At 28.7% G+C, this 15,832-nt stretch overlaps 1 protein-coding gene across 1 annotated transcript in view; it reads right to left on the reverse strand.

Moving 5' to 3' along the window:
* Positions 1-15,832, reverse strand: part of LOC122503575 (lachesin-like) — a 156,638-nt gene that overhangs the window by 6,741 nt on the left and 134,065 nt on the right. Inside the window, exons 4-7 of the mRNA XM_043614171.1 lie at positions 12,672-12,830; positions 2,790-2,918; positions 1,206-1,343; positions 920-1,069 (exon numbers count right to left, since the gene is read on the reverse strand). Coding sequence (XP_043470106.1) covers positions 920-1,069; positions 1,206-1,343; positions 2,790-2,918; positions 12,672-12,830 — 576 coding nt within the window. The remainder of the gene's footprint in view (positions 1-919; positions 1,070-1,205; positions 1,344-2,789; positions 2,919-12,671; positions 12,831-15,832) is intronic.

Consider the following 15,832-nt stretch of genomic DNA (forward strand, 5'->3'; position numbering starts at 1 on the left):
TATTTTTAACTGCCCGTGTAGAAATTGAAAATAGGCTTTAATAAGGCCCTGAATAAATGCCCTTTCGCAAGTGAGGCGCAAACTAGGAAAATTCGTCAGGACCTGTCTAATTTCGTCACGCTTGGACTATTAGGTGATGATGTGGAAAAATTGAGAGGTTCTAACTAGATCGCCTTGTCACTGCCTGAATAGAATATCAGAATGTGTGAATTCAACTAGAGGCATTCTAGTCAGGGCCTGATTGAAATATTTAATAGGGACATAAATAGATCCAGTTAGATTTCCCTATCTGAAAAATAGGGCATTCTAGTCGATTATCACCTATCTAGAAATTTCTAGTGTGGTTGGCCTTACTAATTCCTCATCAGCGCCCCTTTTCAAATAAGGCGAAGTAGGGAAATTTCTACACGGGTGATTCAATAATTTAGAGTGTAGAATATAATATATAATGTCCAATGTATAAAATTTACAGTGGAATTTACGTGTGTGACGTGGCGTAGGAATAGGGGAGGGAGGGGTTAAAAATGGTCAAAAATCGCGTGACGTATTATGTGTACGTCCCCTTAGTACAGTGAGCAAAAAATCATTTATTTAAATAATTTTAAATTTTGAAGGAATTTCAAAAGAGACGCGCCATCCTTTCTTTCATAAGCCGGTACAAGCTTCTAATTAGAAACTCTCGGGCAATTAACGTTGTAACGAACGAGCAGAGCTTACTTCACAGGACAAAGAATCGTGACTTAAAATTACAAAGGATTGCTTCTTGACATAACACGTTTTATTTTTTAAGTCATTTTTTGTGTATACTTTTTAATTTTTGAAAATAAAAACATTTGTTTACATTATACAATATTTTTCTCTAAAAAAATGATAATCAAAAGAAAGAAGAATATTTTCAGAATGCATTTAAGATACTTACTGTATAGTTTAATTTTACCATCGGTTTCGCCAAGAGAATTCGTGGAAATACATTTAAAAGATCCAAAATCTTGAGCACGCATGGATAAAATGGTTAACTTCATCACAACCTCGTAACCAGAGGGGAAGGTTTCAATTTTGTAATTACCATCTGTGAAATAATATAAAATTATAAAAAAAAATTTTTCCTAAAAAAATGATATCAGTAATTGATTAATTACTGTAGGTTTTTTTTTTACATCTGTAGGTTTTTAAATTAAGTTTTAGTATTAGAAGTCATCACTAACCGGTCACGAGAGTATCATTAGTTGGTTTTGTCCAATAAGTGATGGGTTTAGGAAAAGCTTCACTGTGACATTCGAGAATAAGTGTTTGTCCTTCGTAAGCTCCCACTAACTGATTTTCAATAAAAACCATTGGAGGAACTGTAAAAAGAAAATTCTTTAAAAATATTTTCAACTACATTTCTTTTCATGATAGATACTAAAAAACATTTATTGGATTCAAATAATTCTTTACATTACAATTGTTATATTCCGAAAGAAAATTATTTAATTAGCTTTGATATTTACATTTTAATAAGTAAAATTATTTTAAGAGACATAATAAGAAATAATTTCAAATTTTAATCGAACTTAATATAATTTATAATTTAAATGCTTTAAAATAACGTTTGCATTTTTAAAAAGTAACATTTATTTTAAGACAGTTCAACACAGGTGATTTAATAAACTTTGCCTGAAACAAATATTGGAAATTTTCTTCCTTTTATTATTTTTATTATTTAAATCATTTATTTAAATATCAGCAACGTTTGACATAATAAAATTTAATAATTTATAAAAACGTATTTTTAATTAAAGCCCCAATCTTTAAATGAAAATATATTCAAAATTAAAGAGTAAATTGTCTTTTTCTCAAAATAAAGTCGAAATTATAATAATTATTATAAATAATAGGTAAAATATTTAGAAGAAAATATCGAAATCTAATTTTTAAAAATTTCCTTAAATTCGCGTAAAACTTCTTACTTAGGGGTTTTCGGGGTCACCGTTTTGAATTTTTTAAATCTGACTTCAGATTCGTAATCAGCGAAAAAACAAATCCTGTCCAAAAACTCCTGAGTAACAAGTCTTATGAAAATTTGAGCAACTTTGAAAAAATGTTCGCCATATTGGATTTTTGAATTTTCAAAATTTTGAAAATCTTACTTTAGATTCGTAATCAGTGACCTCAAAAACCCCTGAGTAACAAGATTCAATAAAATCAAATCTTTGGCTTTCTCGGGAGCACGAAAGGGTTAAAAAGAAGTGAAATGAATTAAAATATATAGAATAAAAATGTATTTAAATCTTTCAAGTCTATTAGGATTTAAGAAAACTTTATACAGACAATGCCTTAAGATGGAGAATGTTTTGGATTATCTTAAACAAAACATAAATTTATAAAGGAAAATAATTGTTTCTCGTGCCGCTTGAGAATTTTGAGATTATCAAGGGGGTTTTCGACGCTAATGTCATATTCTCTACTCGTGCTGAAAATGTGAATGGCTCGCATAGTGAAACTTTACAACTAGTCTGAAAAGTTTAAATCCCATTATTTTCGAAAACAATGCTACTTTAGGTATAATTCATTCACGCGAGAAAGCAATGTGCGTTTGCATTCCAGCTAGTCGAGATGAGTCTCTAGCAGAGAAATTACATTTTCGAGCATGCGTGCTTTTATAATATATATACATACATATTATATTTCACAGTATTTCATAACATATATATGACTATATATGTTACATAATGAAACAGTGTGATACTTGTGACTGTGGGGAAGATGAAATAAAAGGGGGAGGATGGTACTTTGTGGATTATACCTACAGTGAACAATGAGAACAATTCGCTTGCTGACTGTTGGTGGCACTCCATTCGAAGCAATACAAAGATACGGTCCCATATGTAGACGAGTGACACGTGTTATTTCCAGTTCTGGTCCTTCGATGCTTGCCACTGCAACGGTAAATCATATTTCCATGAACGCACTTACATAAGCTACAATTCCATTAATCTCACTAATGAGACAACATCACAAATAATCAATTATGATGGACTTTAAATTATTACCCAACAGTTGTACATATTATACAATTACAGTTATCATGTTGACTCTGATTATTTCAATCAAATAATAAACTTTGTGATATCCAAAGACATCATCTATTAATTAAAAAACTAACTCATACAAGTTGTTATTCATCTTAAAAAAAATAATTAATTTGCTATGATAGTATCAGTCAGACTCTACTTTGTTGGAGAAGTTAACCTTGCAAAATGAATGAAGAGTACTTAAAAAATGTTTCGAGTAAATATTTTATTTATTCCGATTATCAAGCGCTTAGTGTAAAGACAATGGCTTATAGGTATTTACAAAGGAATTTTACGGACATCTTACTGAAACTTGAAAAGGTTTATCAATTAATTTAATTATGATTAATGGAAATGAATTTATCATTCGGTAATTTATATTAAAGGTGAAAGAAGTTAACAATGTTTTCGAATCAATCTCACAAATAAATCTCTTTAATAAGCTCTTGAGTTTCATATGTATCGACAGCACAGCTTAAAATTCAAAATTTGATAATTTTGAAATTATTAATTAATTTCGAAAATATTTTTCAGGTTGAGCAGGTTTCTGTATTAGGACAGCTGTGCTGTCGATACATATGAAACTTCTAATTTGGAAATAAATTCAAGTTATAGTAAATATTTTGAGAATATAATTCTTAACAAGTATATTTTATTTCGAAAGTATCGAAATTTGTTCGAAGCCCATCACAGGAAGAAAATCCCCAAGAGTACAATATTATAAACAATTATTAGAAAACTTAATAGAGAACAAACACAATTGACAACGTTTACAAAATAACGTCTAGCATTTCCGAACACCAGTATAATCGTTATTCTTTCAAAAGTAAGATTTTTAATTTTCAACATAACTCATATTGTATTAAGACTGAACTTAGACATAAGGCTCATACTCAAAGCTCACTTAAGACTCAAGACTTGTTTGAAGCTAAAAACTCGTCTAATACTTAAGACTGAACTTAGATATAAGGCTCGCTCAAAGCTCAGTTAAGGCTCAAGTCTTATTTGCTGCTATAAAATTGTCTAAAACTTAGGACTGAACTTAGACATAAGGCTTGCTTAAGACTCAAGGCTCACTAAAGGCTCAAGACTTACTTGAAGCTACACACTCGTTTAACCCGTTGCCTGTTTCCGACCCACGGGTGGGTCGTGAAAAAGTATGGCCATAACTGTTTCCGACCCACCCGTGGGTCGTGTTCACTGTCACTAAAAATAAATATAATTTGTATATAAATTGATAGATATTTTTCTTTATATCAATACTAGCGTCATATTATAAGAAATTATAAGGGTCATTAATGATATTTTAGAAAATAATTGAATAATTAGTTATAATTTAAATATATTATACTATTTGAAAAAGTATCAGATTCCGCTGGGCATTTTGGGACAATCATCTTGTATTTTCCTCAAACAGTTAAGGGGTTAAAACAAAGGACAGAACTTAGACATAAGGACACCTTAAGGTTCAAGGCTCATTTAAAGTTTAAGACTTATTTGAAGCTAAAAACTCATCTAAGATTTAAGACTGAACTAAAAGATGATGCTCGCTTAAGGCTCACTTAAGGCTGAATATTTTTTGAAGCTAGAAATTAGTCTAATACTTAAGACATAAGGCTCGACTAAGGCTCAAAACTTGTTTGGAGCTGAAAACTCGTCTAAAATTTAGGACTGAACTTAAGGCTTGCTTAAGGCTTGCTTCTTGCTGAACCTTTTTTGAAGCTATAAACTCGTATGAAATTAAACATTCGTTTAAGGCTTAAGACTCGCTTAAGGCTAAAGAGCTGTTTCAACCTGAAAGCTCCTCCAAGATTTTAGATTGGTCTAAGATGTTAAACTCGCTCAAGGCTTGTCTGAAGATTTAACTTTACTTATGACCATTGTTCTAAACCATTTCTTGAGATTTAGGTAAGCTTTAAAGCATTAACGACTTTTTAGCTTGAATCAAGTCTTGACCCATCAGTGTGCCTTGAGCCTAAAATAAGCATTAAATGTCTCAGGCCAATCTTATGTCATAGACGCATTTTTAGCTTCAAACAAGTATTGAGCCTTAAGCGAGCCTTATGTCTGAGTTCAGTCTTAATTTTTAGACTACCTTTTAGCTTCAAACAAATCTTGAGCTTAAGCTAAGCAATGATCCTTAATTTAGTTTTAAACGTCATATGACAATCTTATGTCATAGACACATTTTTAGCTTCAAACAAGTCTTGAGCCTAAAGTGAGCCTTAATCGAGGCTTATGTCTTCAATTTGGACGAGTTTTTAGCTACAAACAAGTCTTAAGCCTTAAGTGAGCCTTGAGCCTTAAGCGAGGCTTGAGGTAGCTTTGAGGTAACCAACATTTTTTTACGTGGGAGGCTCATTCACTTATCTTCATCCCAAATAAGATTCATTTTTGAAACTAATTTAAAAAGAGGAAACTAGGGATATATGATAAAAAGAAATTAAATAAATTATTGCAATCCAATATTTCTAATGAGTTAATAATTGATTTAAAAGTTAGTGGCGATAATATCATTGTCTGTTTTTTTAGTATTTTTCATAATTAATGCACTTTTTACATTATTAGCAAAATAATTAAATTCTTATGAAATATCTCCATTTAATAAATTTTTAATTTGATATTTAAAACAGGTCACTTTTTTACCGTGAAAGAATTTCGACATTAGATAAGCTTATTAGACATGTTAAATAAAATTTTGTAATATATTCAAAATCTTCATTAACTTATTATTTATGATGTGAAAAATTTGTGTATTATAAAAATCTATAAGAAACTTGTCTATTTACACTCTCACAAAATATATTTAAACTTAACAGCATGTGATTGTTAGGTTCTCAATGGTAATTTTTTCGATCACTTTTCTCTTTAAATATTTAATAAATTGAGCTGAAATTTTGTACGAAAGTCTAAAATACAATAAATAAGGACAGTGATGTGCAAAAGTTTTAATATTTTCAAAATTAACTATTACAAATCACTTTAAAATGATTAGTTGTCACGGCCACTTCTAATCAATTTTTCGTCTTTACCGATTTCAAAGTGTTTTATTTTCATTTATTTTTGATTTGTTAAAACCTTTGCACATCACTGCCCTTCTTTATTATATTTTAGACTTTCTTACAAAATTTCAGCTCAATTTATTAAATATTTGAAAAAAAAAGTGGTCGAAAAAATTACCATTGAGAATCTAACAGTCACATACTGTGAACAGGAAATTATCATTAAATGTCTCTAATTATATGTCAATATTTATTTATTAAACATACAACAGTAAATTTGATGCAATTTACCTTTTAATTAAGCATTTTTATTAAATTATAATTCAACATAAATAATTTATGAAGGGAAATATAGTTTCGTTATTATGGAGATAAAATTTCCATGAGTTTCATTAAATTATTATAATTTATTTTGAAATGCTTTTTGTCCTGTTTATGAATAAGATTATATTGTAAATAAAGCAAATTTTGATCGCAACTTCTTTTTGCGTGTAATTCAAATTTCTGCACCTATCATTAAGACTTTTCTCATCAAAAGATTTCTTTAACACGACAACCTTCTTTTTTTAGTGAACAAGGTTCTTCTAATCGTTTTGTTAAAACTCTGATACTAAAACTCATTACCACTTTTAAACAGAAAGCGAGAACAATTAAGTAACTCTGATGAAGTGGAAATTTCCTTATATTCAGACATTATTCGTCTTTTAAATGATGTTTTTTAGATGATTTTATGAAATTTATATATAATATCAAGTATTCTTTTTGAATTCATAATTCATTAACTTTTGACACAAAACAATAATAAATTCATGCCTTTTTAAATTATTAAAGTCCTTCTGAAATATTCAAAATCTTTTCATTTTCTTTGATAACGATTTTAAATATTACTCATTACAACTTTCCAGTATTTCTTTTTGATAGAATTTAATTTATTATTCCCAATGTCGATTTAATAAATATATTTTTTATGTAATATTTAATTAATAATAGATCAAGTAAAAATTATATTTACTATTTATTAATTAATAAATATTCTGTATCAGCTTTGAAGTTATATTTCTAGTTATTAGCTTTGAACTGGAGCTTTTAAGTATGCAATTTACTTTGTAAATGAATGTTAAATATTGAGTTTCAATATTTTCTTTACGAGAGAATAAGATTTTATTTAACAAAAATAAACCTTTGAGAAAAGTACATTTAAGAATTAATTTAAAAAAAGGTATCGGTGAAAAAGTTGAAAAATAAAATCATAAAAATAAATGTTCCATATAATTTTACAATTTCTTTTATTTTTAATTATTTAATACAATTTAATTTACTTAATGTAGATATTATATACAAATTGCAGACTTACGAAGGCTGGGCATTATATGTCAGCACTTAGGAATTTCGACTGAAACTCGAGAGAATAGCTGTTCCTAGAGAGTAGAGAAAATCGCAACGTAGAGGAAGGTTTAATAGCTTTTAATAGTCTAGGATAATTATTGAGTTTATTGACGAAACTAAAATCAGGAATAGTGTATTGTGATCGATAACGTTCAATTAATTAGAACCAGTTGTGCATTCTATGAAGTACATTTTTATAATGGAAAAATTACTACGTTCCCTTGATTAATTAATAATTATAGTTAACAATAATTTCAATAAATAACATATATTTAAAAGAAGAAGAAGATTCGATCCTTGAAGAGAATAAAATAACATAAGAGTTTTATGACTTAATTTTATTGTTGTCAGAAAATAAAAAAGAGAAGCGACGTTTCGGTAAAATCAATCTCACTGTTTGATTCATAAAATGTGTTTTTTAAAATATCAATTTTAATTCTCATTAGACAATAACTTTCATTCTAATGAATTGTTTGAACTATAATTAATAAAATATTGATTATTATGTTAAATATTTCAATGATCGCATGCTCATCCGAATAACGTCAATTTAATTTTACCATATAATTAAATAGAGGAATGTTAGGGAAAATATATTCTAAGCTTTGTATAGATTATATTAATAAATGAATTATTCAGATTTAAAATAAATTTTAAATTAAATAAACTATACATAATTATTTTTAAAGTATGTAACATAATTTTAAATACATTTTATAAATCATTATTTTATTTTCTTTCAGAATTGTTAATAATATAAGTGTATATATATACACGTTATATGATTTGGGAGCTTTTGTATAAATTATACGATTAAAATAAAAGTCCTAATTATATTTGATAAATTACATCTACTAAATATCATTATAAGAAATTAATGAATCCATCTTATGATAGAAGAAATGTAGAAGAATTATCGACATTAAAATAAATTTGTTATTTATTAGAAAAATACAATTCCTTAATCAACAATAGTCCATTACTATTTTAGTAACAAAGCCTAAGAAAATATTAGTTTATTAAGAATACAGAAATTAATGACTCCTAATAAAAAAGAATGAAATATTTTAACTCTCTAGTTGTATTAGGGGAAAACTATTTCTATTTCAATTCCTCTACTAGAAACGAACAAGAAAATATGATTTACTAAAAAATCCCCCCTTTTTATTCATTGAGAAATTAATTTTTTGTCTGAACATTGTTAAAAAAGATCCAAGTAAACTAGTAATATCAAAAATGTGACCGCCTTTAAGAAAAGGGGACTTACAAGCAAAAATTTTTCTGTCCTAAAAATATAATTGCATTACATTTTTAAGACCTTGAAATGTAAGAAATTGTCAAAATCCAAAAATCGATTTTTTGGTCATAAGCTCCCTTTCTCACATATTGCATATAAATATTGATAACTTTTATTGATAATGAATTTGGAAATTGAACACAATATGAATGATCAATTAAGATTTGATACAAAGAAAATGTCATGTCAGCAGTAATTAATCTTTGCAACACCACAGTATCGAAACAACGTTGTAAAGTTCAAGTAAGTTAGGATCTGAAGTGTTCTAGGTTATATTGCGTGAAACCATTAATCACTATTAACGAAAACTTGGTAGGAGGAATAAATTATTGGGCATCTTCTAAATAACTATTGCTATCTAGAAAAAATAAAGTTTATTGAAATTAGTAACAGCATTTTTCAAATCTCATGAGATCCATTGGCTAAAATCAAACAAAAGCAAAAGGCAATTATTTAATTAGTGAGAATTATAACATAAAATTTATTTGTTTATTTACACTGTAGAAATCAATAATATTGTGAAACTCGTTAGACTCTCTGGTCAATCTAGCGATCACCGAATTTAACATGTGATTAGTTCTATGTATTGACTGTTTGAGTAGAGTCGGATTTCTGGAAGGTTTAAATGGAACAGTAAAATTTGACAAAGATAATAGAGGTGAGCAATTTTTATAATACCGTTAACTGTTTTGTACAAAAAAAGTAAGTCTGAGAATAAGAATCTATTGCTTGAAAGTGGAATACCCAAAATGCGTCTCTAGTCAGTAAGTCATGACTATATTTATCAAACGATATCCCTACCTGTCTTGCAACAAAACGCATAAATTTATTCTGTATTCTCTCCAATTCAGTTATGAGATAGTCCTGGTAAAGTGACAAAATTAGTGAGGCAAATTCAATAATTGGTTTGACCAATGAAAAATGTAAAACCTTCCCTGCCCGACTTCGCCTTATTTGAAGAAAGGCACTAATGAGAAATTAGTGAGGCCAACCACACTAGTAATGTCTAGATAGGTGATAATGGGGCACTGACTAGAATACCTTGTTTTTCCAAATAGGGAAATCTAACTGGGTCTATTCATGCCCCTATTAAATATTTCAATCAGGCTCTGACTGGAATGCCCTTTTTGTTTAAATATGGAAATCTATCTGGTATTTACTTATGCCCCTATTAAGTATTTGAATTAATTTTCAATTTCATTAACAAATCCCAATTACTAATTAATAAACAATTAAATAAATCAGTAAAATAGTCGTAAACGCATACTAAAATACTATTTAAAATATAAAAACTAGTTAAACAAAAATATTTCCAAAAAAATTGATTTCTAACTTTTACCAAACCGACTTGGTAAATGTGTACAATTACCGGCAAAAGTGGACAGAACTAAGAGTCGAATATGTAAACAGTAAAATTATGTTTTTATATTTTATACAAGAATTGTGATATTTATTTTTCCCATCGTTTTGGAAGTCATTGTATGCATCGCACTATCAATAATATATCGTAACCCTCTGTCTGTACTGACTTATTCCCACTCTAGCGTCTTTAAATTTAATTCCCACTGTCCCCACTCTGCTATTGAATTGTCGTTTCTTGTCGATAACGTCAACTGGACAGGTAAAGGGTTAACTCGAATGCATTTTAATATTTATTATCAAATAGTTTTTGCGAACATTTCAATTAAATACAAAAAATACCGAAACGCTTAATCTAACTTATTTTTTCCTTTTTAAACTTTATCAAATCTCAAATAGTTTTGATACACAATAATATTTTAATAATTATATTTTACTATTTAGTAATTAAAAAACTATCCTGCATATGGATGTCCACTTCTAGAAAGCATGACAATTCTTGACAGACCTTGTCCTGATGGCGGATATTTTCACTAATGCCCATCTAAAAAAATTAATAAATTAATTCTAAAAATTCAAAGAAAATACTCTAACTGTAAGGATTATGAGGGAGCTTAATATCTGATAATATCACTGGTAATTGTTTAAAGATTAGATACCACAAGAGAGGCTTTCCCATTATAGACAATCTGGATGGTACAGTGCAGTTTAACATTAACTTCTACCCAGGAAGAACCTGTGATAAAAGATCCTGTGAACTCTCTTTTAAAATTAGGTGGATAGCTAAGATGACATATAGAATCTTGTATCTAGAGGCAACTTTTCGATAACTACAAGATTAACAAAATTAATAGTGTGACTGTGATATACGACTGCTCACACTCATTACAAGATTTTGTCAGTCCAGAGGAGATAATGTCTTAAACATAATTAGAAGAAAAAGAAGGAAGTATCCATAAATAAAGAAAACACAACTAATATTAATTTCTTATTTAAGTTAGACAATACTAATTTTTATTTCACTAAAATGTATTGAAAAATTTAATAGTTACTTGAAATGACATTGTTAGATAACAAATCTTAAAAACGAATACTTTCGGAATATGTAAATATACGTGTGTGATCTTAATTAAGAACAAAAATAGGTTCATTAATAATTCTTACGTGTATAAAATATAAATATCGAATGAAAATAGCAAATACGATGGAATTTAAAATCAAATAATGAGCACATAAGGGCAATAAACTTAACTTGCGGATCTTTTTATTCGTTAAATATAAATCCGTTTATTAAGGAAGGACTTATTGGATGAAATACTTCCATTGTGTTTGGGTATTGATTCCAAAGGGAAAATAAAAGTTCAAGAACAAACCATTGTATTTGGCACAAGTAAATGATTTAGAATTAAAAGAAAATATAAATATGAATAATTATCAATGTCTGTTAGATAAAAAAATAATAAAAACTATTATCTAGAATATTTTATCGACATATTTGAATATTACGTTAAATATAATATAAGATTAAATTTAAATTTTAATAAAATAAATGTTCTTCCTCTTATATCAACGGCGTAGCAATTACATTTTTTTTCTTCGAAGGAACAAGTACATCATTCATATTTTTAATTAATTGAATCAATACAACTGTGTTTTTATCAATTTTAGCATCATGCTCAATTCCAGAGTTACATCTTTTACTCATTCCGATGTAGAAATTGCAGTAGGATTCTCATAGGGGCCTTGTAAAATTCCCCTTTTACCTATCTGAGTCTAGTAAGAAAAAATGTAAATGTAGGGAATTGGTTGGGCCCCGGGATTTTCTGTGACGCTCGGATCTTGTCAGAAATGTCTTACAAGGAAATATCGCGAGGATCCTACGAGAACCTCACAAGAAAACTAATTTTTTTCTGTTTAATAATTTAAGGTTATTTGCTTTTAAATAATATTATTTATTTAGTATTGTAAATTGTGGGTCCGGATATAACAACTGCCCCTACGCGCTGTCGAAAAGGATTATACCAGTCAGTAAGCAGTGAGCGCCTTTGGGCCTCTCACTACATTATACCTGACTTGTATTATCCCTTGCGACAACGCGTAGCGGCAGTAGCTACATCCGGCCCCTCAATTAAATGATTATTTATAAATAATCTGCGTAGTTTTTGAAATATATTACTCTAAAAATAAAACTACAAAAAAAATATTAAAGAAAAATAAAATACATTTCTGTCATACAGATAAATACAAATCGTCGTCATTTTCTTTTTCTTTAATATTTTTGCGTGGCTCCCTTATAGTCACTGTTCGTTTCACAGACAAGTATAATAAATAAATAAAACAAAATGATCAAGTGCTTGACTGTTCTATCGAGCTACTGTAATAAAAATATAATATTTTTTTTAATTAAATATTTATTTATTTATTTATTTAAGAATAACAAAGTTCCTAGGGCTAATAAGCCCTTCAAGGAACAGATACATCAAAATTAAATTTGGTTACTTATTCAAGTTAAATGTTTACAATAATTATAAGAACAATACTGATAAATATGTATAATACATAAATTAATTTTACCTTCTTGTGAGTTGGACAAAGTGATGGTACCACCTGTTTCACGGCGCCACGTGACAGTTGGTTCAGGGATTCCTTTGGCAGCACATCGAAGCGTCACGTTGCTATTTTCTCGTACAACCATATCCGTGCTTGTGGGATAATCCAGGATATCCGGAGGCACTGAAACAATACCAACATTGCAACATCGTCCGTCCACCCAATTCAAATGTTATACTAGATAGATATCACGACGATCGCAAATATTCTACATGACAGTACTCCACGAATAGAGCAGAATAGGCGCCTAGATATACGTAGCCATTGCCATCATAAAACCTCGAATCTGTATGAACCAGTCGTTTCCGCTTTCCCAAATGGCTTTTTAAAATCGGAATTGGAAAAAAATTGATCATCAGGGAAACGTAAAATAGAAAAAGAATGCAAATGTTCCAACATTTACATATTTCCGCATGTTAACTCTCGATAAAAACAAAATCTCTTTAAGAATTTTTCATTTTTTAAAGTGTTATTATAACATTTGAAAAATTTATTCAAATTTTTCCTGCTAATATACCCTTATATTTCTTTCTCTAAACGTTGATTTAAATTAAAAATTAAAATTTTGCTATTGTTCTTAATAATCGAAATGGAAAATATTAATTAAAATAAAAAATCAAGCATTGTAAAGTAAATAAAATAATTCCGCGTTTAATTAAAATTATCCCATCAACAAATGTTACGTAACAAAAGAAAGATGAGGGAGAATTTAAAAATTACAAAACAGCTGTACGTAATAAATGAACATGAATAGAAAATGTAAATTATTTTCCATAAAATTCAAGCCAATATTGAAATTTGTAGTTCGTAAAATAAATCGCCTCTGATAAAATCTAGCTCATTATATTTAGCAATCCTTCCAAAGCTGCTTTCGTATTATTGAAAATGATATCAAATTAAATGCTAATTAAAATCAAAGTTAATTATTATATATATGTAAAGATGAAAACCTACTAGCCAACAGTCTTCTTCCATTCAGAAAAATTTATTAATGAAAATTAATTATCTGTATAAAAGCATTGAATAGAAAAGGAAATAAATGTTATTCTTCATTCCAGTATAATCTGAGGAATATAATTATAAATATAATACCAATATTTATCAAACGAAACAATTTTAAAGAATTGTACAATGCCTAGAATACATAACTTTACTTTATTTGGTGGTAATAGCATATAGAATCAATTATCATAACACGTAACTCCAATTTATTCCTTATAACACGTATGTTGAAACATTTCAGATCATTATTTATTGCTATCACGAATCTGCAATAATAAATCACATTTTGACACATCATTTTTTACACTTTTAATTTATCATTCGCTGAGTGTCGCTTCAAATTGATAAATTCAACTAAAAGCACTTGATAAAGGTGTTTTAATTAGTTTAAAACGAAATGCGTTCTTCGTTGAAATTAATTTGACTAAGAAATGCTGTTCCTTCTTTTTAATATTAATATCTTGATTCTATTAGTTAATGTGCCTTATTTGTGCAGAATATTTCTTGTTAAAACTTTAGTTTTCAAATTATCAAACATTCTTTGAATAAACACAAAAATTCCAATTAGTTTTCCCATTAAACTAAATTTAATGCAATTATAAAAACTTGTACATTTGATGTACTTTATAATTTTATTTCATCACATATTTCACTGCAGTTAATTAAGTCACAATACAATACAATAAGAATTACTATAAAATCAAGAAAAATTATATCGGATATTATTGTACATAGACGCCTGAATTTAAAAGGACATGCGAGAATTTGTTTAGTTTGTAGTAGTTCGACCGGTATAAATTTTCGATCAACAAGTATAATCTAAAATTATTATTCAATAAAGTCTCGAAGCAGGGTGTTAAACATTATTAAACAAACTTATATCATTAAGTGAGTTAATCACTATTTATAAATTTTCATCCAGAAGGGTAAAAACATAAAATCTATCAGTAAGGAAAATTAGTTGACTGGGGCCCATTACCTGCTTTGTTTCTGCATTGACCCCGTTGGGAACTTTTGGTCTAGTGCAAAATAATAATCATAGTCATAAAAGATAATAATCACAACTTATATTCCTGAATAGTAGTTAAATTTTATAGAATAATCTGTGATTGGAAATATTGTCTGCTGGATTGATTTTTTTATTTCGTTCATTGCCACATGTGGAGCATTCCATCGAAAAAAAGGTGGAGAATGAACTTTGTTTTTAATTTGTATATTGAAAGTGTCTTAGTCCTCGAAAGTATTACGTTAAATGGATATTCTATTTAGTCATATTTTCTGTGATGTACCATGTAAAATCGTATATTCTATTATAGGGAAGAGTGGGGCAAGACGGGGTACCGGCCTTATTTAACAAACGAATTAACCAATCGCGATTATATTTTACATAATACTGCACCGAGACGATAGTTTCTTGTTTACAAAACCTGAAAGCCATGAGAACAAATCTTTTATCTGTTTTACTAAAAAGACTGTTTTCGACGATTTTCTTGTCATTTTTTCACTTTTTTTAGGAGGCGTTTATTATTTAATAATAACAGTTAATGAACTGTATAAATTTTTTTCTAACTGTCAAGGGTTGCAGAAGAAGAGAAGCATATGTTTTTTTTCTTTGTTGAATCGTAAATTGTAGTAATTAATCGTTTTATTCAATTTCGTAGGTGCGGGCAAGATGGGGTAGGGGAGAGTGGGGCAGGACGGGGTTCACAAATTAAGCAAAAAAAAAAGAAATAAGAGAAGTTAAGAAAACTACTAAAATCAAGACTGAATAAAATAAGAGTGACCAAAAAGAAAAAAGCTTGTCAGGTTAAATCATCAATTAGCGATGGTAAAGTGGAAAATACACCTTGTCTCTATTGTAATAATTATTATTTAGACTCAAATGAAGGCTGGCCTGCTTTTGTTGTCTGCGGCCAATGGGCTCACTGCAGTTATGCATGAAGATGAAGGTGCAACCTTTACTTGTAAAATTTGTCGACAGAAATAGGTTGTTTTTTTAGTACCCCATCTTACCCCTACGGGTACCCCATCTTACCCGCCGGTGGGGCAAGATGGGGAGATTTGCAATTTTTTCAATATTATTAATTATAAGCTTTTTTAAGAAACAGATGGCCTTTGTACGC

Source organism: Leptopilina heterotoma, unplaced genomic scaffold, assembly GCF_015476425.1.
Source record: "Leptopilina heterotoma isolate Lh14 unplaced genomic scaffold, ASM1547642v1 Lhet_11, whole genome shotgun sequence".
Lineage (NCBI taxonomy): Eukaryota > Metazoa > Arthropoda > Insecta > Hymenoptera > Figitidae > Leptopilina > Leptopilina heterotoma.